Source organism: Lissotriton vulgaris, chromosome 5, assembly GCF_964263255.1.
Source record: "Lissotriton vulgaris chromosome 5, aLisVul1.2, whole genome shotgun sequence".
NCBI lineage: Eukaryota > Metazoa > Chordata > Amphibia > Caudata > Salamandridae > Lissotriton > Lissotriton vulgaris.
In genome coordinates, this window is record NC_141693.1 from 875,600,591 (window position 1) to 875,622,438 (window position 21,848).

General features: G+C 40.6%; 1 protein-coding gene across 3 annotated transcripts in view; it reads right to left on the reverse strand.

Moving 5' to 3' along the window:
* The window catches only part of BICC1 (BicC family RNA binding protein 1), an 808,889-nt gene that overhangs the window by 10,093 nt on the left and 776,948 nt on the right, over positions 1-21,848 (reverse strand). For all 3 annotated transcript variants that reach the window (XM_086922454.1, XM_086922453.1, XM_086922451.1), the window contains 2 exons: positions 19,096-19,252; positions 7,811-7,971 (listed from right to left, as the gene is read on the reverse strand). In XM_086922454.1, the coding sequence (XP_086778580.1) occupies positions 7,811-7,971; positions 19,096-19,252 (318 nt within the window). The remainder of the gene's footprint in view (positions 1-7,810; positions 7,972-19,095; positions 19,253-21,848) is intronic.

Sequence of the window (21,848 nt, forward strand, 5' to 3'; positions counted from 1 at the left end):
TCTAGCCCTGATCTCTTGACTGGGGGAGAGTTTTCTGCTTAATTCAGAGACTCTGTCCCTCACCACCCCTTGTTGTAAATCTTTTTGTCCACCCTAAGCGTGGAAGGGTATACTCAGACATGAGTCCCTTGCTCATTGCACCATCAGGATTCAAGCAAACCGGGCCGAAGACGGCTGTAATGCCAGAAACCGGTCCCCGGGAGCTTGTTTCCTTCCCAGTGTAAGAATTGGCTTTTGTAGTTTGGTTTGCCTTGTTCCCATCATGCACTGGGACAGGAACAGACTAATTTGCATACAGCCAGGTTCTGAAACTGGGATGGTGCAGTGAGCTAAAAAACGGTGTTGGATCTAGCCCTGATCTCTTGACTGGGTGAGAGTTTTCTGCTTAATTCAGAGACTCTGTCCCTCACCACCCCTTGTTGTAAATCCCACACCCCTAGGGGCATTCACTAATACAGGATCTTAATGTGCTACATATGTGGCAATCTTTCTATGAAATTGTTGAAGTCAATGCTTTTCATTTACTAGAGGTGGCATCAGGAGCTACCCTGCAAAATGCTTTTATTTCCATTTTAACGCTTCCTTCTTCAAATACTCTCAGATGAATCAACATAATTATTCATATCCAATTTAGGACATTTTTAATATAAAATGTTTTGCGAGCAAAATTAATTTTAGAAAAAGAATCCAGTAATCCCAAACTGGATTTCACCTAAAATCTCATGTCACCATTACTAGTGGCTTGTGAAAACATTAGACAATTAATAAATACAATATTAATCATTTACTGAACTTCATTTGTGAAGATCTGGAAACCTTGACTGGGAAAAGAATAGCATGTGATGTCCCAACAAGCTGGGAAAACAGTGGCAGTGACTAATTGGAGAATGCAGGTACCCTGAGAAATCCTAGGCTTACTCCTAGTAATTAATGATACATGCAACAAGCATACCTCAAGAAAGTTTGCAACATAGTTTAGCAGCTATAAAATAACTTGAAAGCCCATGAATCAAACACTTGAATCCCCAAACTAACGATTATAAGAATAACAATGATGAGGAGAACAATGTAATAAATATAACTGACGCCCAAATTAGTTTTGGGGTAGGTGTAAGTGATTTTTTGAAGAAAATGCAGACAATAGCAAAGAAACTAGTAAGGAACACAATATTAATATTACTCTTGGTTGGGAGGAGAGATAAGCAACAGTGAGTACCACCTCCCCCCAACAAGATCTTGCCCTAAACCCAGTCCCTCCCCTCATGAAGTGATCAAGCTCCTGCTGGTGGAATTGTTGTAAGGCACAACTGTGACTGACATTGGCACTATCACCCATTCATTGAGACACAATGGGCTTGGAAGAAGGAAAAAAACACTCAGCAATCAAACTTGTATAGATTTGCAGTGTCACAGACTAATAGCAACGACACTCCTGTGGAGACCCTGCGGGGGCAATTCAGAGGAGTGTGTAGAACATAGAAAACTCTCCCTAAAAGACATTATGGTAGCAATACAGGAAGTCAAATAATCACTTGAACTCAAAATATGCTCTGTAACAGTTGAGGTTAATCTGCTGAGAGTAGATACAGAAAGATGAGTAATGGGGCCACACATACTGAAAAAAATGATTGCCTCATTCAAAGAAGAAATGACACTGAGGGCCTCAGTAGACCAACTCTTGAAGGAAAGCAGCATTGCACAGGCTAGAGGACTAGAAAGGATGCAAATAAAGACACAAGGAAGTTGGGGGTATCCGAGAGGGTAGAGGGGTCCAGTGTTAAACTGTTTCTAGAAGACTTTATCCTTCGAAAGCTTAAATCTAAAAGCCTCTCAAACTTTTTCTCCATCAAACGGGTCAAGAGATCCCCGATCCTGGCACCAAGGCCCCTGGCCTCTCCAAGAATAATATTTGTTAATACCTATGCTCTGAAAACATGGAAATAAAGCTCTTCCCAGACTTTAACTTAAAAGTCCAAAGACAATTAGGCTGCTTTGGTGAATTCAAGAGAACCTTTAGGGAAAAAACAGATACTTTACTCGGCTAAACTACCATCCGAAGTAATCTGGGACTTAGAAACGGTTTTGCTCCAAAGACCTCTGGAGGACCTGGACAAACCTGTAAGGTCAATCAACAAAGGTGCATTCCGGCAGGGCCAAAGATTCAGGTTTCTCTTGCTTTGAGCTTTTCTGCAGCAGAAAATCAGTTTCTGCAGGATGTTGAGGGATAAGGTATCCAGCCTTGTGTAGCTAGCTCACCTATAGCTTGCAGCCTCGTCTATCGGCAGAAATCAGAAATACAAAAAGTAGAAATCTTAACTGGGTGAAGGCTCCAAAAGTAACTGCGTGAAGGCGCCAAAAGTAACCGGCTGACAAGAGAACTTCCATGGGCATTAATTTTTAATTTCTCCAACTCAGTGTTTTCCTGCAAAAGTCAATAGCGTCACTGAGGCTTTTTTCATTGGCTATCCAGCCTCTTGAAGATCTACTCAGCCTCAGCTCAGGATTTGTGCCTTCCATTTCAGAGACCAAGTCTTAAGACGCACCTAGATATCAGTCAAAAGCAACCGGATGACCGTGGTTGGCATTTAACACTTTTTGGCACAGTGGTTATTTAAAACTTTAAAAGTCATCTCTCTGTTCCACCTATTTGCTATTTGTCATTTTCTTCATTAAATAATTTTCTGTTTTTATAACTTAGAGTGAGATTTTTATTTTGTCCAGTTTTTGACTTTGTAACTGTTTTGTTACTCCTAAATGCTGAACACATTTTCTTAAACTATGCCTGTCTGCTCTGTACCATAACTACCAGAGGTTAAGATCATGTTTCATTTGCTGAAACCCTTACTAAACCTAATAACGATAGTGGCAATATTGACAACGATCCATCTCAACAGATTATCTGCTTACCCATAGACAGGAACTATCACTTATATGGTTCCAAGCTCCACTTCCCAAAGCTCTTCTGGTGGAACTCAAGTCACAGAATACGGGGCAGAGACACTTCTGGACCCCACTGTTTCAGTGCCAAGGCCAAAGATCCAGCCTAAACTTTGTCCAGTCACTTAAGTTCCTGATGAATCACCTCAAAGCTACAAATTCCAAGAGCTCTTCTTGAAGACTGGAACCACAGATCCAGCAGGGAGACAGATGTATATCCCTGTTCTGTTGATCCCTATTCTTTTGAGCCACAGTCAAGGTTTAGTCCCACTGGGCTGATGAGTCAAGCTTCAAAGGCTCTGTTTCTGGTCCAAGAGCCTTGGGAAGACAGTTTCCCTTTGAGTCATACCTCTAGAGTTTGGATGAAAGGGAAAGCAGGCAAGGCATCAGCCCTTTCACAGCCACAAGCACAATTTATCTCCTGTTGTTGTCCATTCAAAGTCCAATGATGTTCTAATTCTCAAGTATTAAGCAAATGTGTAGTCTAGACTCTTCCCAACTTTGCAGCAGTCCTCCCAACTTATGGTAAAAACAATCAGATGAAGCACCATGTTTACGTTTCAAATCGGACTGCTGCCATTGCTGGAGTTCTCTGACCTCTCCCATCAGGGACTCTTTAAAATGAGCTGTCTCCTTCTGAAAAATCTACCAAAACTGGTTCCATGCCTTTTGAGGGATACCCATATGAAATGCAGGTCCTCACTATAAATCTGTTTTGAAGTCGTCGCCTGCATGACTTGCGGGTGGGGGGGTTGCGTGAGGTTCCGTGGGGTTGGGGGGGGTTCATTTAAATTTAAAAAAAGTTAACTTACCTTTGCCGACCGGGTTCGGTCCTGCGTCATCTCTGCTCCTCACAGGAAGCAGGCAGCCGCCCTACCCTGCCCTAAGCCAATCACAACGCTGCAATGGCATTGTTGTGATTGGTTGGGACTCCAACCACACAGGCGTCTATGGGGAGGCCATTTTCTCCATGTAACTAAACACCACTGGGTACGGGCTCCCAAGCAGCAAGGCCAAGCCACTGCCTTATGTACTATACAATAGAAAAACACCAATGCTGCCTATTTTAATTTGTTCTCTGCTCTTTTATCTGTCTCACTTTTGACTGAAACAAAGTGAGTGGACCTTAGTTTCTTGAATGAATCATGAATTTTATTTTGCTTTACTTCATTTGTACTTTTTGATAATTTTTTATCAAATTTATGTATTTCAAAGGAACTTATGACAAACAATATATGAAAAACATTATGTACACTAAAACATTCCCCTCAACACAATCTCACTCTATCACTACAGTTCACAGTCATACACTTTCATACAAATAAACACTCATACCATTCCTATTTACAATGAGCAATTCAATAATTACTTCAAAAAACAAGCTTTGTATGTATAGCCATAGATTATGTTGTAAACATTGTTATATAATTCACAAAAATTCTCTTCTTTAGTTGTTGTTCTTATGGCTCTATTAAATACAAGGTCTTCGCGTTTGGAACTCTTCTAAATGTGGAGTTCTCATCAGGACCACACACTCTATATTTAAGACCAACTAGATTGCAGAGTTCGTCAGGCCCACGGCGCAGGACAACAGTTAAGATATAGAATTCATACACACTCTACCCAGATTATTTTCGTCTTTAGTATGTGTGGGTGAAAGGGATGTTTGTTGTTGGATGGTGCCCCTCACTTTTGGGCAGCCATCGCTGTAAGCCGGCTTCTGCGGTTCGAATCAGCCGCGTTTGATTCGAACCGCAGAAGCCGGCTTACAGCGATATCTGCCCAAAAGTGAGGGGCACCATCCAACAACAAACATCCCTTTCACCCACACCTACTAAAGACGAAAATAATCGGGGTAGAGTGTGTATGAATTCCACATCTTAACTGTTGTCCTGCGCCGTGGGCCTGACGAACTCTGCAATTTAGTTGGTCTTAAATATAGAGTGTGTGGTCCTGATGAGAACTCCACATTTAGAAGAGTTCCAAACGCGAAGACCTTGTATTTAATAGAGCCATAAGAACAACAACTAAATAAGAGAATTTTTGTGAATTATATAACAATGTTTACAACATAATCTATGGCTATACATACAAAGCTTGTTTTTTTAAGTAATTATTGAATTGCTCATTGTAAATAGGAATGGTATGAGTGTTTATTTGAATGAAAGTGTATGACTGTGAACTGTAGTGATAGAGTGAGATTGTGTTGAGGGGAATGTTTTAATGTACAGAATGTTTTTCATATATTGTTTGTCATAAGTTCCTTTGAAATACATAAATGCGATAAAAAATGATCAAAAAGTACAAATGAAGTAAAACAAAATAAAATTCATGATTCATTCAAGAATCTAAGGTCCGCTCACTTTATGTTTCAGTCAAAAGTGAGACAGATAAAAGAGTAGAGAACAAATTAAAATAGGCAGCATTGGTGTTTTTCTATTGTATAGTACATTTTCTCCATGTAGGCTGCATAGATTGCGTATGACTGTTTTTGTTGGCCCTGGGTACGACCAAACAGTCAGCGCCTTCAGAGTGGGCAAGCCACTCCTCCCCTGCCCTAGAGCAGGACTGGACTACCAACCCACATGCCCCAAAACAAACCCTTCTGCTTTCTCGCAGTGCAAGAAGCAGAAACATAAAACGCTATTTATAATACCATTTTATGTTTTTGCTTCTTGCACTGCGAGAAAGCAGTGGGGCGATGCTCCTCCGCCCACATGGAGGAGCCGCCCCAGCTGGTTTGAAATGAGAAAGGAATCTTCTAAAGTTTACTCCACAGTTCCTTCCTAGACTAAATTTGATGGCAACTGATTTCCCTCCTCTTTCATTTTCCTAGTTAAGTGTATTGGATGGGCTGCAATTAAATAATGGAAATGCCATAGTTTTGCAACAGTCATCTTTACAACTATTCACATCAAATGTTGAAGCGGAGCCATTGACTTCATTTTTGCCAATGAGCAGAATACAGAGCAATTTCATTGTTAGGTTCCTAAGCCAGGATAGGAATTAACAGATATGCTCAAAGCAGACTTGTGCAAAGGATGAGGCTGCTTTAGCCTGTTCAGGTAAATACTGGTAGTGTAGAAAGTGCAAGTCACTTCAACACAGCAAGCACCTAGGCCTTGTGGGTTGCAAGCCACTTTAGACCCATATTTAATTCAGAAGTAGCTTGCCTACATATCAAAAGGGGTTATTCTGATGTGTTTGCTTGAGGCTACAGCAGTTAAGGACTGCCAGCAGTGCAGTTTCCTAGGCAAACTCCGCTTTTCCTAAAGCTCAGATATGCACCACATGATTAGTCTGTTATTCTAGGTTTAAGGGCCAGGGCAAACACAGTGGGACACAATTAGGAGCCACTCACAGTCAATCTATGTCAGCAAAGCTAATAATAACAGGCATACCCATGCACTTTCATTGATTAAATTACAATTAATAGGTATATGTGTGCAAAATATAGTTTCGATTTAACCAGCAATATGAATGTTTGCATCATGTCTGACTCTGCAAACAGTCCTGGCAGAGATTATCTATCATTTCTGGAACACTAGAGGTCCACATATTACCAGAAAGGGAGAACAAATATATTTGTACATGATTCAACCAATGCTTCTAAACTACTTGGATAGTATCAGGACTTCATTTTTTTTCATTAATAGCTTCCGTGGGTAGTTCATAAAAAGACCAACTACAAAAACTGTAGTTAGTCATCAAATGCATGTTAACACACAAACCTAGAGACAGTCTCCTCTCTGTGAAACCAATTTCCATACGAATGCCCTCTCTCCAACAATCGATCAATCAAAAGGGCACTTCATGTAGGAGGTGGGGGTGATGGGGCGGCGAGCAAGGTGCCCCAAAGCTTTTCTTTTTAACATGGTGAGAGGTAAATGGGACAGAAGTAAAGGAGAAAGCTAACCCACCCCAGCGGAAATTCCATAGAGAAAACACAAACAAAGGCTGGAAGGAGAAGAACCTGTTTGTGCTGAAAGTTCATTCTAGGGCATCAAACAACGTCTTACTGTGAAGTAAAGGGTGGTGGCCATACCCTACTTCTTCCTGGCACTGACAGGAGCAGGACAGGTCCACCCTTGACCCAGGCTTTGGCTGGCCGTTGCCCAAGGCAGAAGCACTTTTAGCACATGTAGTGGAGGACCTCCCCCTTGGACACTGGCTGCTGCTGCATCCCCTGCAGTGTTGTCTGTTGGGGGATGAAGTCCCCAGGCACTAGCAGGGTCCAGAGATGTTGGTGACCCCAAAACAGCACAGCAGAATCACCCGCGGAGAAACATGGCAGAAGGGCTTTTAGCACGTGTAGAGGGGGCGCCGGCCCCTTGATTACCGGGCTGCGGCCATGCCTCCTTTCAGAAGTCAAAGGGGTGTATTCTTACTTCTGCCAAAGACTAGTGTTACCAGTCTTTCCAGGATGGGATTGGATCACCTCCAAATTTGGTGGGGTCTAAGCAATGGAGATTCCCCACAGTAAAAAATATTTCCCCCCAGAGAAAAATGTGCGTTTCCATGGGGCAGTCATTTCCCCTGTGCAGAGTTCTCCCCTATTGAAAATTTGGTAGACAGTGCTTTCCTAACAGTAAAATCTTGCGATTTTCCCAGGGAATCCACCTTGATACTCATGCCAAAAATCACTTTCCATGAGGAGTATGTGAATCCCAAAGAATTGTAAATATGCAGTCACATGCAAGTGTATAAATATTATAGCTTAGATTTCCTATTGTGTTTGGGAATAGGCCTTGCTATGTTCAACAGTATGGACGATATGAGATGAGCCATTAAAATCACATATATATTATTTTGAGTAGATATTGCTCAACATAAAGTATGTGGTAATACGTACACCGTGATAAAAATCACTCACCTCTTGCTGTTGGAAAACATCTGTGTATTTCCCCAAACCTAGTTTGCTAAAGAGTTCAGGCAGATCAGCCCCTTTGAAAGACCCATTCAGGTTGCAGCCATTGCTTCCAGTCATTGAGGATATGCAGTCCATGTAATTGCTGCTACTGAGATAATGCTCAGCTGAAAGAACAATGTTCTAGTCATAAGAGATGTTCAAGTGAGCACCAAATACCATAACACAATTTGAATAAAGATTGCATTTTGGAATTAAATGAACTAATAATGTGCATATTTATAAAACAACATTGCAAAGCAACATTCCTTCATGCTCAACTAATATTGTTACAGTACATAAATACCACAGGCAGCAAGGGAATGACCCGATCTTGCAGAGCTTGAGGTTTGCATCGGCCTACAGTGTACATCCACCCAGTACAGTGGCGTATCTACAGCCCCCATCGTGAGGGGTCCCTTGAGCTCCAGGGTGCCCCGTCTGGCACCAAGCACAGGCAGCCGGTCCCTGGTGTGAGAGCTCCTGACTGGGTCAGGAGCATGGAGGGCCCCCTTCACGCACTTGGCAGGAGGCCCCTGCAAGTTTCGTTACACAGCTGCTCCAGTAGGCTTCAATTTGAATTGTTTATCTTTACCTTCCTTTTGTATGATATAATAATCTGCAAAAAACATATTCAGCACCTCTATAACTATTAGATATGTCAAGTAGGCTAAGGTTTACAGAAAGAGTATAGTAACAGTTTTTGATAGGAGAAATATATTGAACAACACTCTACTGCAGACCATCAATGAATAACCTACAATTAGCTCTCCAAATATTTTCGGTTCACAAAAATATAGTTTTTTATAATATCCCTAGACTAATGAATATATTGTAACATTTCTCATACAACTCCTTTTTGAGTAGCTTTATGTGAATTAAAGCAGACGTAAACTCAGGCTCATTAAGCAGGATCTTCAACTGTCAAACCAAGGCAAGTTCTCTGATGGGTGGATTTACATCCAAAGGAGGAAGGTAATAGTGTGAAGTTTGTTATTAATAAATCTAAGCCTATAGTGGAAAAGTAATTTAGCTGCCAAAAGAATTGAAAAATACTCCAGAAGATATACTAACCAAATTCTGGGTGAAATGTGATCAAAGAAGGACTGAATGACACTGATTATTTACAATATTTCACAGTAAAAAGTATAAGATGAGGGTCAGGATATATGGATATGCAAGTTCTAAATATGGTATGTTGGCAACATCACTGGATTTATCCACGCTAAACTCTGTTGAAGTGAGGTGAGCCTTTAAATTACTCAGCTGGCTAGAAAAAGTTGTAATTGTGATGTATTTGAATTTTTAATTTAACTTGCTAGGTTAGCAAGAAAAATGAGTGAGTTTTCGGTAAGGCAACACAATTCTACAATTATTTTTATTAAACTTAGAAACTTCAAAGTAAGCCATGATGGCAAGACCATGAATGCTCAATTCCAGCGGAAGCCAATCATTATGAGGAGAATATTTTGGTATTATAAATGTGACCAGGAAAAATGTTCACTGGCATTTAAAAAAGAAATGACAGTGTTCTCTTTGGGGGGCAGAGGAAAAGTGGAGAGAAGAATGGTGGTCAGAAGAATGACACATACTTCACTAGAGATAATACAACTGTGGATTACTTGGGATATGGATACCAAAACTTTAAAACTGATTGGAGCTCTGCCCAAGTAGTTCAAGTAATGAAATATATGAAAACATTTGGACATAGACATATGACTTATGAATGCTACACTGTTTTAGAAAGCAAACATTTTCAGTGTGGGGTAAATGCATTAACAGGCTCTGAAATAAACTTGTAGTTAGGGAGGGAAAGACATTGTTTACATTGTTGCTCTCAGTTTGATATTTCAATGCAGACTGGGACAAATAAATTAATTGATTTGATTCAAAATCTTTATTCGGTTTTGAAGTAAAACCTCAGAAGTACACAAAACAAATCCATAATGTGTAAAAATACTTCATCATAACATTACATCTGACATAAAACACTAACAAATGCACAATACAGCACAATTCATTAAAACATTTCAAAGATCATAATAGATAAGGTGTACAAAGTTAGAAAGATCTAAAAACTAGAATACCCACGTCACTAGATGACATGATACACAAAATGTTTCAAAACTCATTGTCAATAAAGTACAGAAAAATATTAATATAAAAACTACAGTAGCTGAATGTTAGACCAGCCAGCTCGTTGTAAAGTGCTAATGCAATTTAGGATGTGTAAACCAGTCCTGTAGGTTCATTAAGTTTTAATGTTAATTCTTAGGAAGCAAAAGCTTTAGATCCCTCTTGCCCAAGAGCGTTATGCTATCTGGTTAATCTAGCAATGAAGAATCATTAAACTTGACCATCTCTCTTAAGATATACAGGAGCCACATGATTCTCAGTGCATTATCTCATCTTAAACAATCACTTATAATTGCATTTGTTAACTTGTTCTCTTCTTTACTCTAAATAGGGAGCCACAACTAGACAGGTTTCACTGCTAATAAATGTTCCAATCGTTGCATACCCAATTCCCGGTGTGCTATATATGCTATATATGCTGATGTAAATTATGCTGTGGCAAGTAATCACAGTGGAACAAAATTCTCTTCCGTTTGTAAAATAGTGAATACTGCCCAACCCCATACCCCGCTGCCTTAAAAGGCTGGATCTAACGATGGAGACAATCTACCAAACTAGTTTACAACCCAGCTTAATGGCAAACCTGCAAATGCCCTCAAGCATGTACCTGTTATTTTCAATGTATTTTGAATGTGTTTGGTCCAGGAACCGCTATAAGCAAAAAGAATGTGACCATTTTGATAGGTGTTGATGTAATGAACATGCGATTTACACACTTCCTTTCAACAGATCATTGCGTAGGCTTTTGTAGTATTCCCTTCACAACTCAACTACCTGTTGTCTGGAACTATTCGATTAAACAAAATGGAATCCACTCAGAAAGTGGTAGTGGTCCCTAAAGTGATGGGGAGCACACAGTGTTGTTTAAATGCCCCTCACACACCAACAGGCCCCTTGGTGTCATGCTTCATCATCGGGGCCTTCGCATCCCTCTACGGGATGCGGCGTGCTACGACTAACGGCTGCGTAGGAGCACTTAGTAGTGAGCTATGTGAGGGTGTGTGTTTAAGGGAAAGAGTGTGAGTGAGGTGAGGTGAAAAAAGTGAGTTAAAAAATACCTGGCGCGTAGGAAAAAATTATTTATTATGTCCTCGGCTGGTATTATTAAAAAGGTGCAGAGTGAGGTTGATTGTATACGTACTAGGGTATATCAACCATTTCAAAGTGTCAACATGTTTCGGAGCGCAAGGACTCCTTCTTCAGGACAAGGATATGCACGTTATCCTCACCTTACTCACATGAAGTGTTAAAGTGTTTTATACAAAAATTAAATGTGTAATGTACCTAACAATGTTGTTTGTATAGGTAAGTTCAGTTGCGCCCAATTGGCGTTGAAGAGAACCTGTGGAAAAAAACACATAATAAACATAATAGTCGGATGTCCAGGAATTCAGGGATGAAAATGCTTTCCTAGTAAATGAGGGTAAATGGCAGAACCCAAAATGAGGTTCTGAGACCCTGTAAAAAAGACATTTAAAAGGACATACAGAAAAACACAGACATACATCTACAGTTTAAATTGTTGTCTCCCTGGTATGGATGAAGAGAGGGAGAGAGTGATTAAATGAAGGCTTACTTATTGTTCAAAATCTGATAACCTCATGAGCCTATGCGTGGTATTGGGGGAATCCTTCTTCACTGCTCAGTAAAGCAACCTAAAGGGTATTTAAGAGTGAGTTTTAGGTTGATTTAAGGTAAGATCAGCAGAAAGTATAAAATGCAAGGTAACAGATGCATAATGCTCCTCCTAGCTCGTGTGACCCCACTCACGGTTGCTGCATGGTCAAATCGCCTGCCTTCCCCTCAACGCTGCTCCAGTGAAGTGAGGGGTTGGTTTAGCTATTTTCTATTTATACTCCGGGCTCGGTAATTAGTGGAGGAAGATTGGTTAATGATCATCGGAAGTATGCCCAAATACGGAGATAATCTCCACAGCGGATCCGGTGTTGCGCGATCGGCTGGGTGCGGTGCTGGAAGGGTCTGCGCCTGCGTAGGAAGGCAGCGTAGGTAAATCTGCGCATGCGCGATAGCCCAGAGCTTGGACCGAAACGCGCATGTGCTAAGGTTTAGTGCTAAGAAGACGTGCATGGGCAGTACTCGGGGGCGGTAGCTGTGACCGACTCCGGTTTCAGAAATTAAATCGGGCACAAGATAATGCGAGTATTAACGAGAAGGGAGTAGCGCATAGGATAGATTATAGCGCTAATAATACTAAAAATGGTCATGATGGTAGCACCGACTAACAGAAGAGGAAAAAGGGATCCCAGAAATGTTTTTGGGAGAGGGAGGAAGGAGGAGAAAAGCCATACACATTAAGGTTATGCCAAGTCTTATTGGTTGTGTCCAGATCTTAAACCACACCCTGTATACTTTCCATACAATGGCTAAACAGGTGTCGTTCAAGTATTCAGCGTAGTTGGCTCCAAGGAATTGAGTCATTGAGCCCAGAGGTGTCAGTCCCTAGGCGGAACACCCACTGTTGCTCTTTCTCAAATAGCCCTGTCTCTGAGGGTAGTTGCTCGATCACTGTCCACTGTAACTCATTAACACAATGTTGGTATTCCAGGAAGTGGGCTGACATTTTCGTGGCTGACTTCTTGCATCTAATATTGCTTTTGTGCTCGTTAATCCTCATCTTTACTTGTCTCGTTGTCATTCCCACGTACTCCTTTTTGCAGGGACATGTGATTAGGTACACTACATTCTTGCTGTTGCAGTTGGTGAATGTGCATTGTTCCCAACTAGTACCATTAGTAAAGGTAATAGTCTGGCTTTTCTTGGTGAGGTGACAGCTGTTACAATTGCCACACGGGTGATGGCCCTGTATCCCTTGAAGTCTTGTTTGTCCCACTCTGTGTGGAGGAGGTCTTGTATGGACGAGCATGTCTTTTAGATTCCTACCACGTCTGTGGGCAAACAGTGGTTTCTCCAGAGACAGTGTGCCGCCTGTAAGTATGCGCCAATGTTTGTTGACTAGTTTGGCTACTTGGTTGGTTACTGGGCTATACGTAGTGACACAAACTGTTCTACTCAATTGGTCATCTTTCTTGGGTTTGTCTTCCAAGAGAGCTTCACGATTGTTGTTCCTGGCTCTCTTCATAGCCTTGCGAATCACAGGATTAGGGTATTTTCTTTGTCTCAGTTTTGTGCTCAGGTCCTTAGCCTGACTTTTATATTTTGCCAGGTCACTGCAGTTCCGGCGTAGGCGGAGGAACTGCCCGTATGGTAGATTCTCCCTCAGGTGACGTAGATGGAAACTGTCAAACCTGAGGAGGCAGTTCCTTTCCGTGGGTTTAAAATGGGTCTCGGTTTTCAGAAAGCCAGCTTCATGATAGATATTGAGATCTAAGAAAACCATAGTGCTGTTTGACATTTGGTGAGTGAATTTAAGGAAAGTGTTCTGGTTGTTGAGCCATTGCATGAACTCAGATTGAATTTTCATCCCCCTCCCAGATCACCAGAATGTCATCAATATATCGTTGCCATGTGTGGATCCTTCCCCTGAAAGGGTTGCTGGGGTGAAGGATCTTGGAAGATTCCAGGTGATGGACGTAAAGTCCCGCCAGACTAGGGGCAAATGTGCTCCCCATGCTGGTTCCATGGCTTTGCCAAAACAGGGTACCTTCGTATTCAAAAAAGTTTTTTGTGAGGGCTAGCGAGATACATTCCATGACTACTCCACGGGGGGTTTGGTATTTCCAATGGGTAGAGTGGAGTACTTCCTCGATAATCAGAAGTGTCTCATTACGTGGGAGGCTCGTGTAGAGACTCTCCACATCAAGGCTCAGAAGCATTTGTGAGTTAGGATCGAAAGGATGGTTCTGTAATAGTTGCAGCACCGCTTTTGTATCCCTTAGATACGTGTCGGTAGCTTGCACCAAAGGTCTAAGAAAGGCATCGCAAATTTAGATAAAGGTTCCAGGATGGATGAGATGCCGGACACAATCGGACGCCCTGGTGGATTCTCAAGGTTTTTATGCACTTTGGGTATAGTGTAGAAATAGGGGGTACGAGGATTTTTCTGAACCAGGAATTCTGATTCTTTTTTGGTGAGCAAGTCATGTGCAAGGGCCTCCTCAATCATCCCTTCTATTTGGACTCGGTGGGATCTTCTACCAAGACCTGATAGTTCCTGCTGTCCGAGAGGAGTCTCCTGCACTCTTTGTCATAGGCAGTGGTAGTTTGAATAACCACTGCCCCACCCTTGTCAGCAGGTTTGATGGTTAAGTTTTTGTTAAGTCTTAGTTCCCTGATTGCCTCATTTTCAAGTTTGCTAGTATTTTGGAACACCCTCTGCTTGGTGTCCAATTTCTTGAGTTTGTGCATAATAGCTTTCTCGAATGCCAAAATCTCCACTGGGAGTTGGTTGTTTAGGGGTGTGAAAAGAGATTTAGGTTTCAACCCTGTGTCTGAGGTCTCCAAAGAGGGTTCTTTGTATTTAAAGAAAGCCCTCAGTTTGATGGTTCTTATGAAATCCTGCATTTCTTTGTGTAACAGGAAGATGTCAGGTTCATTAGTAGGGACGTACCCTAAGCATTTGTTCAGTACATTCTGTTGTAACTCAGTGAGGGGCCATGGGGTTATGATGATTACTAGGTCCCCCTCTTGCTCGTAGATGCTTGGTTCGCCGTCATACTCCTCGTGAGGACCCTGGGGTCTGTTTCGTCTGCGGGTTGCCAATTGACATTGTTGCCCTTCTTGTTCCTCCCTCTGCGGATTCGCTAGCCCCAGGATAAAAAAGACTGAGCATTTTGGGGTACACTGGTTTGTTCTGGCACCCATTGGGGATACATCTGCCCCATTTGTGGTGGGACAAATTGATATTGTGGGAACTGGAAGTGGTTCTGATAAGGGTTAAATTGAGGTCCCTGGAAACCTCGCCAACCTCTCTGGCGGGGGAATTGAGATCTTTGTTGTCGAAAACGTATGCATCTGTTACCTTACATTTTATACTTTCTGCTGATCTTACCGTAAATCAACCTAAAACTCACTCTTAAATACCCTTTAGGTTGCTTTACTGAGCAGTGAAGAAGGATTCCCCCAATACCACGAATAGGCTCATGAGGTTATCAGATTTTGAACAATAAGTAAGCCTTCATTTTATCACTCTCTCCCTCTCTTCATCCATACCAGGGAGACAACAATTTAAACTGTAGATGTATGTCTGTGTTTTTCTGTTTGTCCTTTTAAATGTCTTTTTTACAGGGTCTCAGAACCTCATTTTGGGTTCTGCCATTTACCCTCATTTACTAGGAAAGCATTTTCTTCCCTGAATTCCTGGACATCCGACTATTATGTTTATTATGTTTATAATGTCTTTTTTCCACAGGTTCTCTTCAACGCCAATTGGGCGCAACTGAACTTACCTATACAAACAACATTGTTAGGTACATTACACATTTAATTTTTGTATAAAACACTTTAACATTTCATGTGAGTAAGGTGAGGATAACGTGCATATCCTTGTCCTGAAGGAGTCCTTGCGCTCCGAAACATGTTGACACTTTGAAATGGTTGATATACCCTAGTACGTATACAATCAACCTCACTCTGCACCTTTTTATTAATACCAGCCGAGGACATAATAAATAATTTTTTCCTACGCGCCAGGTATTTTTTTAACTCACTTTTTTCACCTCACCTCACTCACACTCTTTCCCTTAAACACACACCCTCACATAGCTCACTACTAAGTGCTCCTACGAAGCCGTTAGTCGTAGCACGCCGCATCCCGTAGAGGGATGCAAAGTCCCCAATGATGAAGCATGACACCAAGGGGCCTGTTGGTGTGTGAGGGGCATTTAAACATTACTGTGTGCTCCCCATCACTTTAGGGACCACTACCACTTTGAGTGGATTCCATTTTGTTTAATCATATTGCCAAGGGAGACTGAATCCACTTTCTCTCTCTCTCTCCCCCCTCCTGGTTGTATTCAAGTCTGGAACTATTCAACAGGTTACCTGCTTGAATAAATCATCTTTAATTACATCCTACCTGCGTGGACCTCCTTACTACAGTTTTCTTTAGATTTATTTGGAGTTCCCTTGTCCTCCATAAGTGCTGTGAAGTGATCCATTCGTCTTTGCAGGCCATTTTTGGTCCTTGACAATAGGATAGCATCATCAGCACACAGGAGGACAGGGACTGCCCTTCCATCCACTTGTGGCGAGTCGGTGGCCTCATCCTAGAGCAGGCTATCCACACCATTTATATTTAAAAGAAACAAAAAGGGAGCCAACACGCACTCCTTCTTAACTCCTCTCTGGGTTTTAAACAATGGAAAACACTTTATATTTGGCCCATATCACACACTAGCTACTAACTTCCTGAACAACTGAGATAATATTTACACTATTTCTAGTGGTGCACCGATAGAGGGCACCGTTTCATCAACATTCGATTAATCAAAATTAGACTCATACTGCGTTCGGACAATCCTGCGTTCGGACAAAGACTGCATTGATACATTGAGTGATATATCCATTTTGACTAAACTTCCAAGGCGTTTTAACTCATTTTGAATTTCTGATTTTTTTTTTATAGAGCATCTAATAATTGTTGGTTATTGGAGCACAAATATCCAGTGGGGGGGGAGGGAGAGTCCGAAATGACTGCAATTCCGGTCTTCTACAGATACTGAATAGGTCGGGAAATCGGTCTATTAATGCAAAGATAAATAATACCCGCCAGGAGAATTGACAGGGTTAATACAGGAAATAATCTGAAGAGTAGGTTTGCAACAATATTATTCAATTCCAAAAACGATTAGATGGGTCAATAATATAAACTAATTGTTTTAAAACGGTTCATTGTCACAGTACAGTGCCCACAAACGACAGTGTGTTTCCCTGCGGAATATGTTTATAATGCCCAAAAGATAGTAGACACTGACACCTATATGGAAGTATCCATAGCTGTTTAAAGCCTAGGATGATGAATACTTACATTTAATATGTTGAATGTAGAAACTAAGAAGGATGCCAGAAAATCCACTCTACATGATTTTTCTAATCTAAAATATTATAAACCTTACTTGATGGAATTGGCCCTACAGGTTTTTATAGAGGATGAGAAACTAATAGCCATACACTGATAATGAATGAGCATCCCTTCAGGGGCATAAAGCAGGTCCCTGCAGCCTCTATGGGGCAGGGGGCCTCCAACCCTTCCGGAGCTTATAGCGCTACAGAGGAGCTCCATTGCACCCAAGGACAATGAAAATCTGTGAGATAAGGGAGAATCAGAGGCCACTCTTCATATTATACAGGGCCCCCCAACAATGACTTTACAGCACTGCGCCCTTTAATCCTGGAGTTAACATACTGGCTAGTGTGAATAACTACATATATTGTAAATAGCACATTAAATATGTGGCGGATACCTGGGTTAGTATTGGATCCCACAGGGGAGTGATTCTATGCCATCTGGTGATGGTAGGGATCCACAGTAGTAGTGGTATTTAATTGGAACCTCTAAATGTATACTTTCTTTAAGCACAATATTGTTATAAATTGTTTGGTTCTGAATCCCCAATATTACCTGTCTTTGTCAGACCCCTCCCCAAAGATCACCCCTAGAAATATTTGTATTATTGTCATGTGGTCCTAAAGAAGGTGGTTGGACGCTGACCGTTTGTAGAACAGGGATTGCTGCCCACAACGTCTCAAAGGCAAAAAATCACAACTGTTGTTTGCTTTATGTGTGTGTAAAATGTGGTGTCCTATAATGAATTTAGTGTATGGTAGGTAGTTATTGTAATGTATGTAGGAGAGTGTTGATTGTGTGTAGGGGGCCTCTCTCTGATTTATTCTGATCGTATGTATACACACTAAATATTTTCTTTAATGTGAAACACAGGTTTATGTCATAATACGGGGAAGGAATTATTAAAATGTACTTGTAGAACTGCTTTATGAGCGGTGTACATTGAGAATAATGAATATGACACAATATAAGGAAATTAAATACACCTTGGTCTATAAAAATATTTTGCATTTGTAGCCCAATATTATTTGGGGAACAGAACCAACAGCACTAGTTAGATATCAGCGAAGAAATACAGGTCAAGCAGGATTGTGTTCTATATTATTGTGTCCCAGTTCGACCACACTCCACCCCGATTCCTCCTCAAAATTGAACACTTGACCATGAGCATATTTTCTTTTGTTTGCACCTTTCACAATTGTTTAAGTTTTACTTGAGAACTGAATATTTAGAGGCCCCATTTTATTTTTAAAGGAGAATGCACCAAGGCCCTTTAAAACAATATTCTGATCAATTCGCGATTATTAATTTTACTGTAGTACCTGGCCATCAAGTACTGTTACAGATTATGGTAAAATATTAGATTTTTCTTATGCTAGCAATGCATAGAAGAACGTAATCCCCGAACCACTAGAGCAACACTGAATACATTGTATTCCATGGTTTCTTTGCATATCTGTGCAATTACAGACAGGCACCAACTAGAGTTGATCCTGCCTAAACATGGGACACTCCCTTCCAAATCAACACAAACCTCTCGCTGTGATTTAAAATAACTGGATCTGACTGATAAAGGGAAGGGGGAAAGGAATGCACCTTTTGCGCTGCCTATCATTTCACAGTATTAAAGTGACACAATGTGACTAGCATTGTTTATTCCATTCATGTTTCACACTCTACTGTCAGATATTATGGCTTTCAACTTTTTTTTTAGATTTAAATATGTTTCGACTGCTCAGAGTTTTTATGCTCCTAATAGCGTTAATTATTTTTTTCCCATTTCTACCATGGTCATTCTCATAAAACTTTTTTCATTCTCTTGTCTTTTTTTAATTTTGTGATGAGCCTTTAATTACATTGTACCATTTTAAAGTGTGTACAGAACTTTGGCGTAAATTGGTATATAAATCCAAACAAATTAAATGAAGGACAAATAGCATTTCAACAAGTAAACAAACACAATTTAATATTTTCATAGGCCAACAAATCATTTCAGAAGTTCTCAACTTCTATTCTAGTAAAACTGCACACACTGTCTAAAAACTAACCAGAACAGTTTTTAAGAGACCACCTCACATTGTTATGCTAATTTACAATACATTTGCAGGGTTAAATTATTTTTTAGACTTACTTGATTTGTTTTGTTTTCGCTTAGGACTTCCAATTGATGAAGCATATTCACTATGTATTGTACTGTCAATTCCATTTCGTTCCCTCCAGTTATCAGAGTCACTACAGTTTCCAAGATGTTCACGACTGTTTGTCCGTGAGAGAGACATTGGTGAATCCTAAAAGAGGCACATTAGAGATCATTATATACATTCAATGAGTCCTGGGGCATCTAGCATTCTATGACAGAGGTGAAGAAAATCTAGAACAGTGATATACAGCTATTCAATTGAATTAATCATTAACAAGAGTTTAAGTTTAATGTCTTCAATGACTCTTCAAAATGGATCTTTGAATAAACACAGATCTCTGGTATATCTTATAAATACAGACACCCTAGCCAGTCTTTCGGGGCACTTATATCCAGAATTGCCACTCTGTTTCGAATCTTTAGACCACTTTTAGCAGGTTGGAGATTTAGGTTCATTTATCGTTCTTTGGGCAAGAAAAAATCTTTACAGAGTGCTGAGTGGGAGAATGCCATTTGTTAAAAATCTTAAAACCCAACTGCTCTTATTTATTATGGAATGTTTTATTGTAACTGGCCAGATTAATCTGACTATGTTGAAAGATAAATACCATGTAGAAAAGATAGCTCAGTGTACTAATGGATCCATGGTTGTAAAAGTGTAGTTTATTTTTTATTATTTGAAGACTTACATATACCTCAACTTTATCTTTTGTTTCGATAGGCAGAACTATATGTATCACTGATCAAGGCTGCTGGACAGCCTAAACGCATCCAATATGGTTTTGTTGGTACGCTATTAAACTTGGAAGAACATTGTAACTATTGGCATTACTGGAGTTTCCTTGGTGCAGAGTCGACACTCTCACTGTAGCACAGAAGGGACAATATCATAAGTTGCAATGTTCTTTCAAGTTTATTAACGTGTCACTGAAACTATATCAGACGTGTTTCGCCTTGCCCCCTGTTGAGTGGTTTAGGTGGCACGCTAATAAAATTGGCAGAAAATTGCATCTATTGCCATTGCTGGAGTTTCCTTGGCATAGGGGAGTGGAGTTGGCATAATGGCTACGGCAGACATCATCAAATCTGGGGAACCGGGTTCGAGTCGCGGCAGGGATGCCAACATCCTGTGACTCTGGGCAAATCACTTAATCTCGCCGTGCCTAACAAAAAAAATGTATTTGTCCTCACGTAAAAGAAACTGGTGCTTGTGTTAAGCGCTTCGATACCAAATATTTTTGGTTCAAGTTTGCGCTATATAAAACTCAGTAACAAAACAAAATAAAATAAATAAAAATAGCGTTGAGACCCTTACCGTAGCACGGAAAGGACAATTTAAACAGAAAGCTGAGGTTGCTGCCTATGCTACACATGGAAACACCCTTCGGTCTCAGCATGACAGAACTCAGCCACACACTGTGAAGATATACATAGATTTTCAGAGTGGAGGTACCCACGCTGTAATTATAGATGGGATTGCCAGAGACTGGAATTTCTCCGATATTTGCTTGCTGATAACTTAGCCATTATTTGATGAATCTCCATGAAACTTGCGGACGTATTCTTTTTACTCCATTGACTGATGATTCAAATTTTCATTATGATTAGTTCAGGGGTGTAAATTTAAAAAGGGGGGTGCCAAAATATGTTTTTCACCAATGCATTTTCCAGCGATTCTTTAGGCAGACGTAGCAGCAAAATGGCTGAGCGGATTTACATGAAATTTGGCGGGAATGTAGATAATGGTGTGGAACATGTTCTTTTTGTTATTTTATCTCAATTTGTTCAGCAGGTTTTTTTTTAAGTAATAAGGGACAAAAACTTAATATGCTGGGCCTTGGTATACTACAGTACATGGCAATGACAAAACACAATATTATTGGTAAATCAAAGATCTTGCAATTTGAATAGGCATCCATCTTGTTTAGACCACACTTTCTGTTTATTCTGTGTTTTTACATGAAATATAGGTTATTCATTTTCTTCTACTCTATAGCAAGCCATGAGGTAGTTTAGTAAACTCTGAATAGTTAGGAAAAAGTATTTGTATTGATGTGTGTGTTTTAAAAAAAACATTTTATGATGTACTGTTACAAATTTATCTAGAAAGGTTCAAGGTAGCAAATAAAATGTAAAGAAATATATATAAATGACAAGAGACACCCTACATCATGTCACTACACTCTACAACATGCCACTCAATGACAACAATCCACACTATGGCACTCCACTCCAGGAAACAACACTTCCCACTATGACACACCACTCCACGGCATACCATTCTACATCACTACTTAACACTCTGCTCCAATGTATGACACTCAATGCTCTTCTACTCTACTCCACTCTACAGCACTCCACAAAACTCCCTCTATGCCACTTCACTCCACTCTACTCTACTCTACTGTATGAAACAGTACTCCACTTTACCACACTCTGCTCTACTCTACCACACTCTTCCTCACTCTATGAGATAACACTCCACTGTACGACACACCACTCTACGTTTCTCCACTCAAAGACACTGTAAAAAATGCCACTCCACTAGACTCATGACATGCCACACTATGACACGCCACTCCAATCTACAACATGCGCCTCCACTTTAAGACATTGTATAACATGCCACTCCATGACATTGCACTCCACTCTACGACATGCCAATCCGTAACAGTATACTCTAGGACACTCAACTCAATTCTACAACACCCCACACCACTCTGTTGTATGACATGGCACTCTAC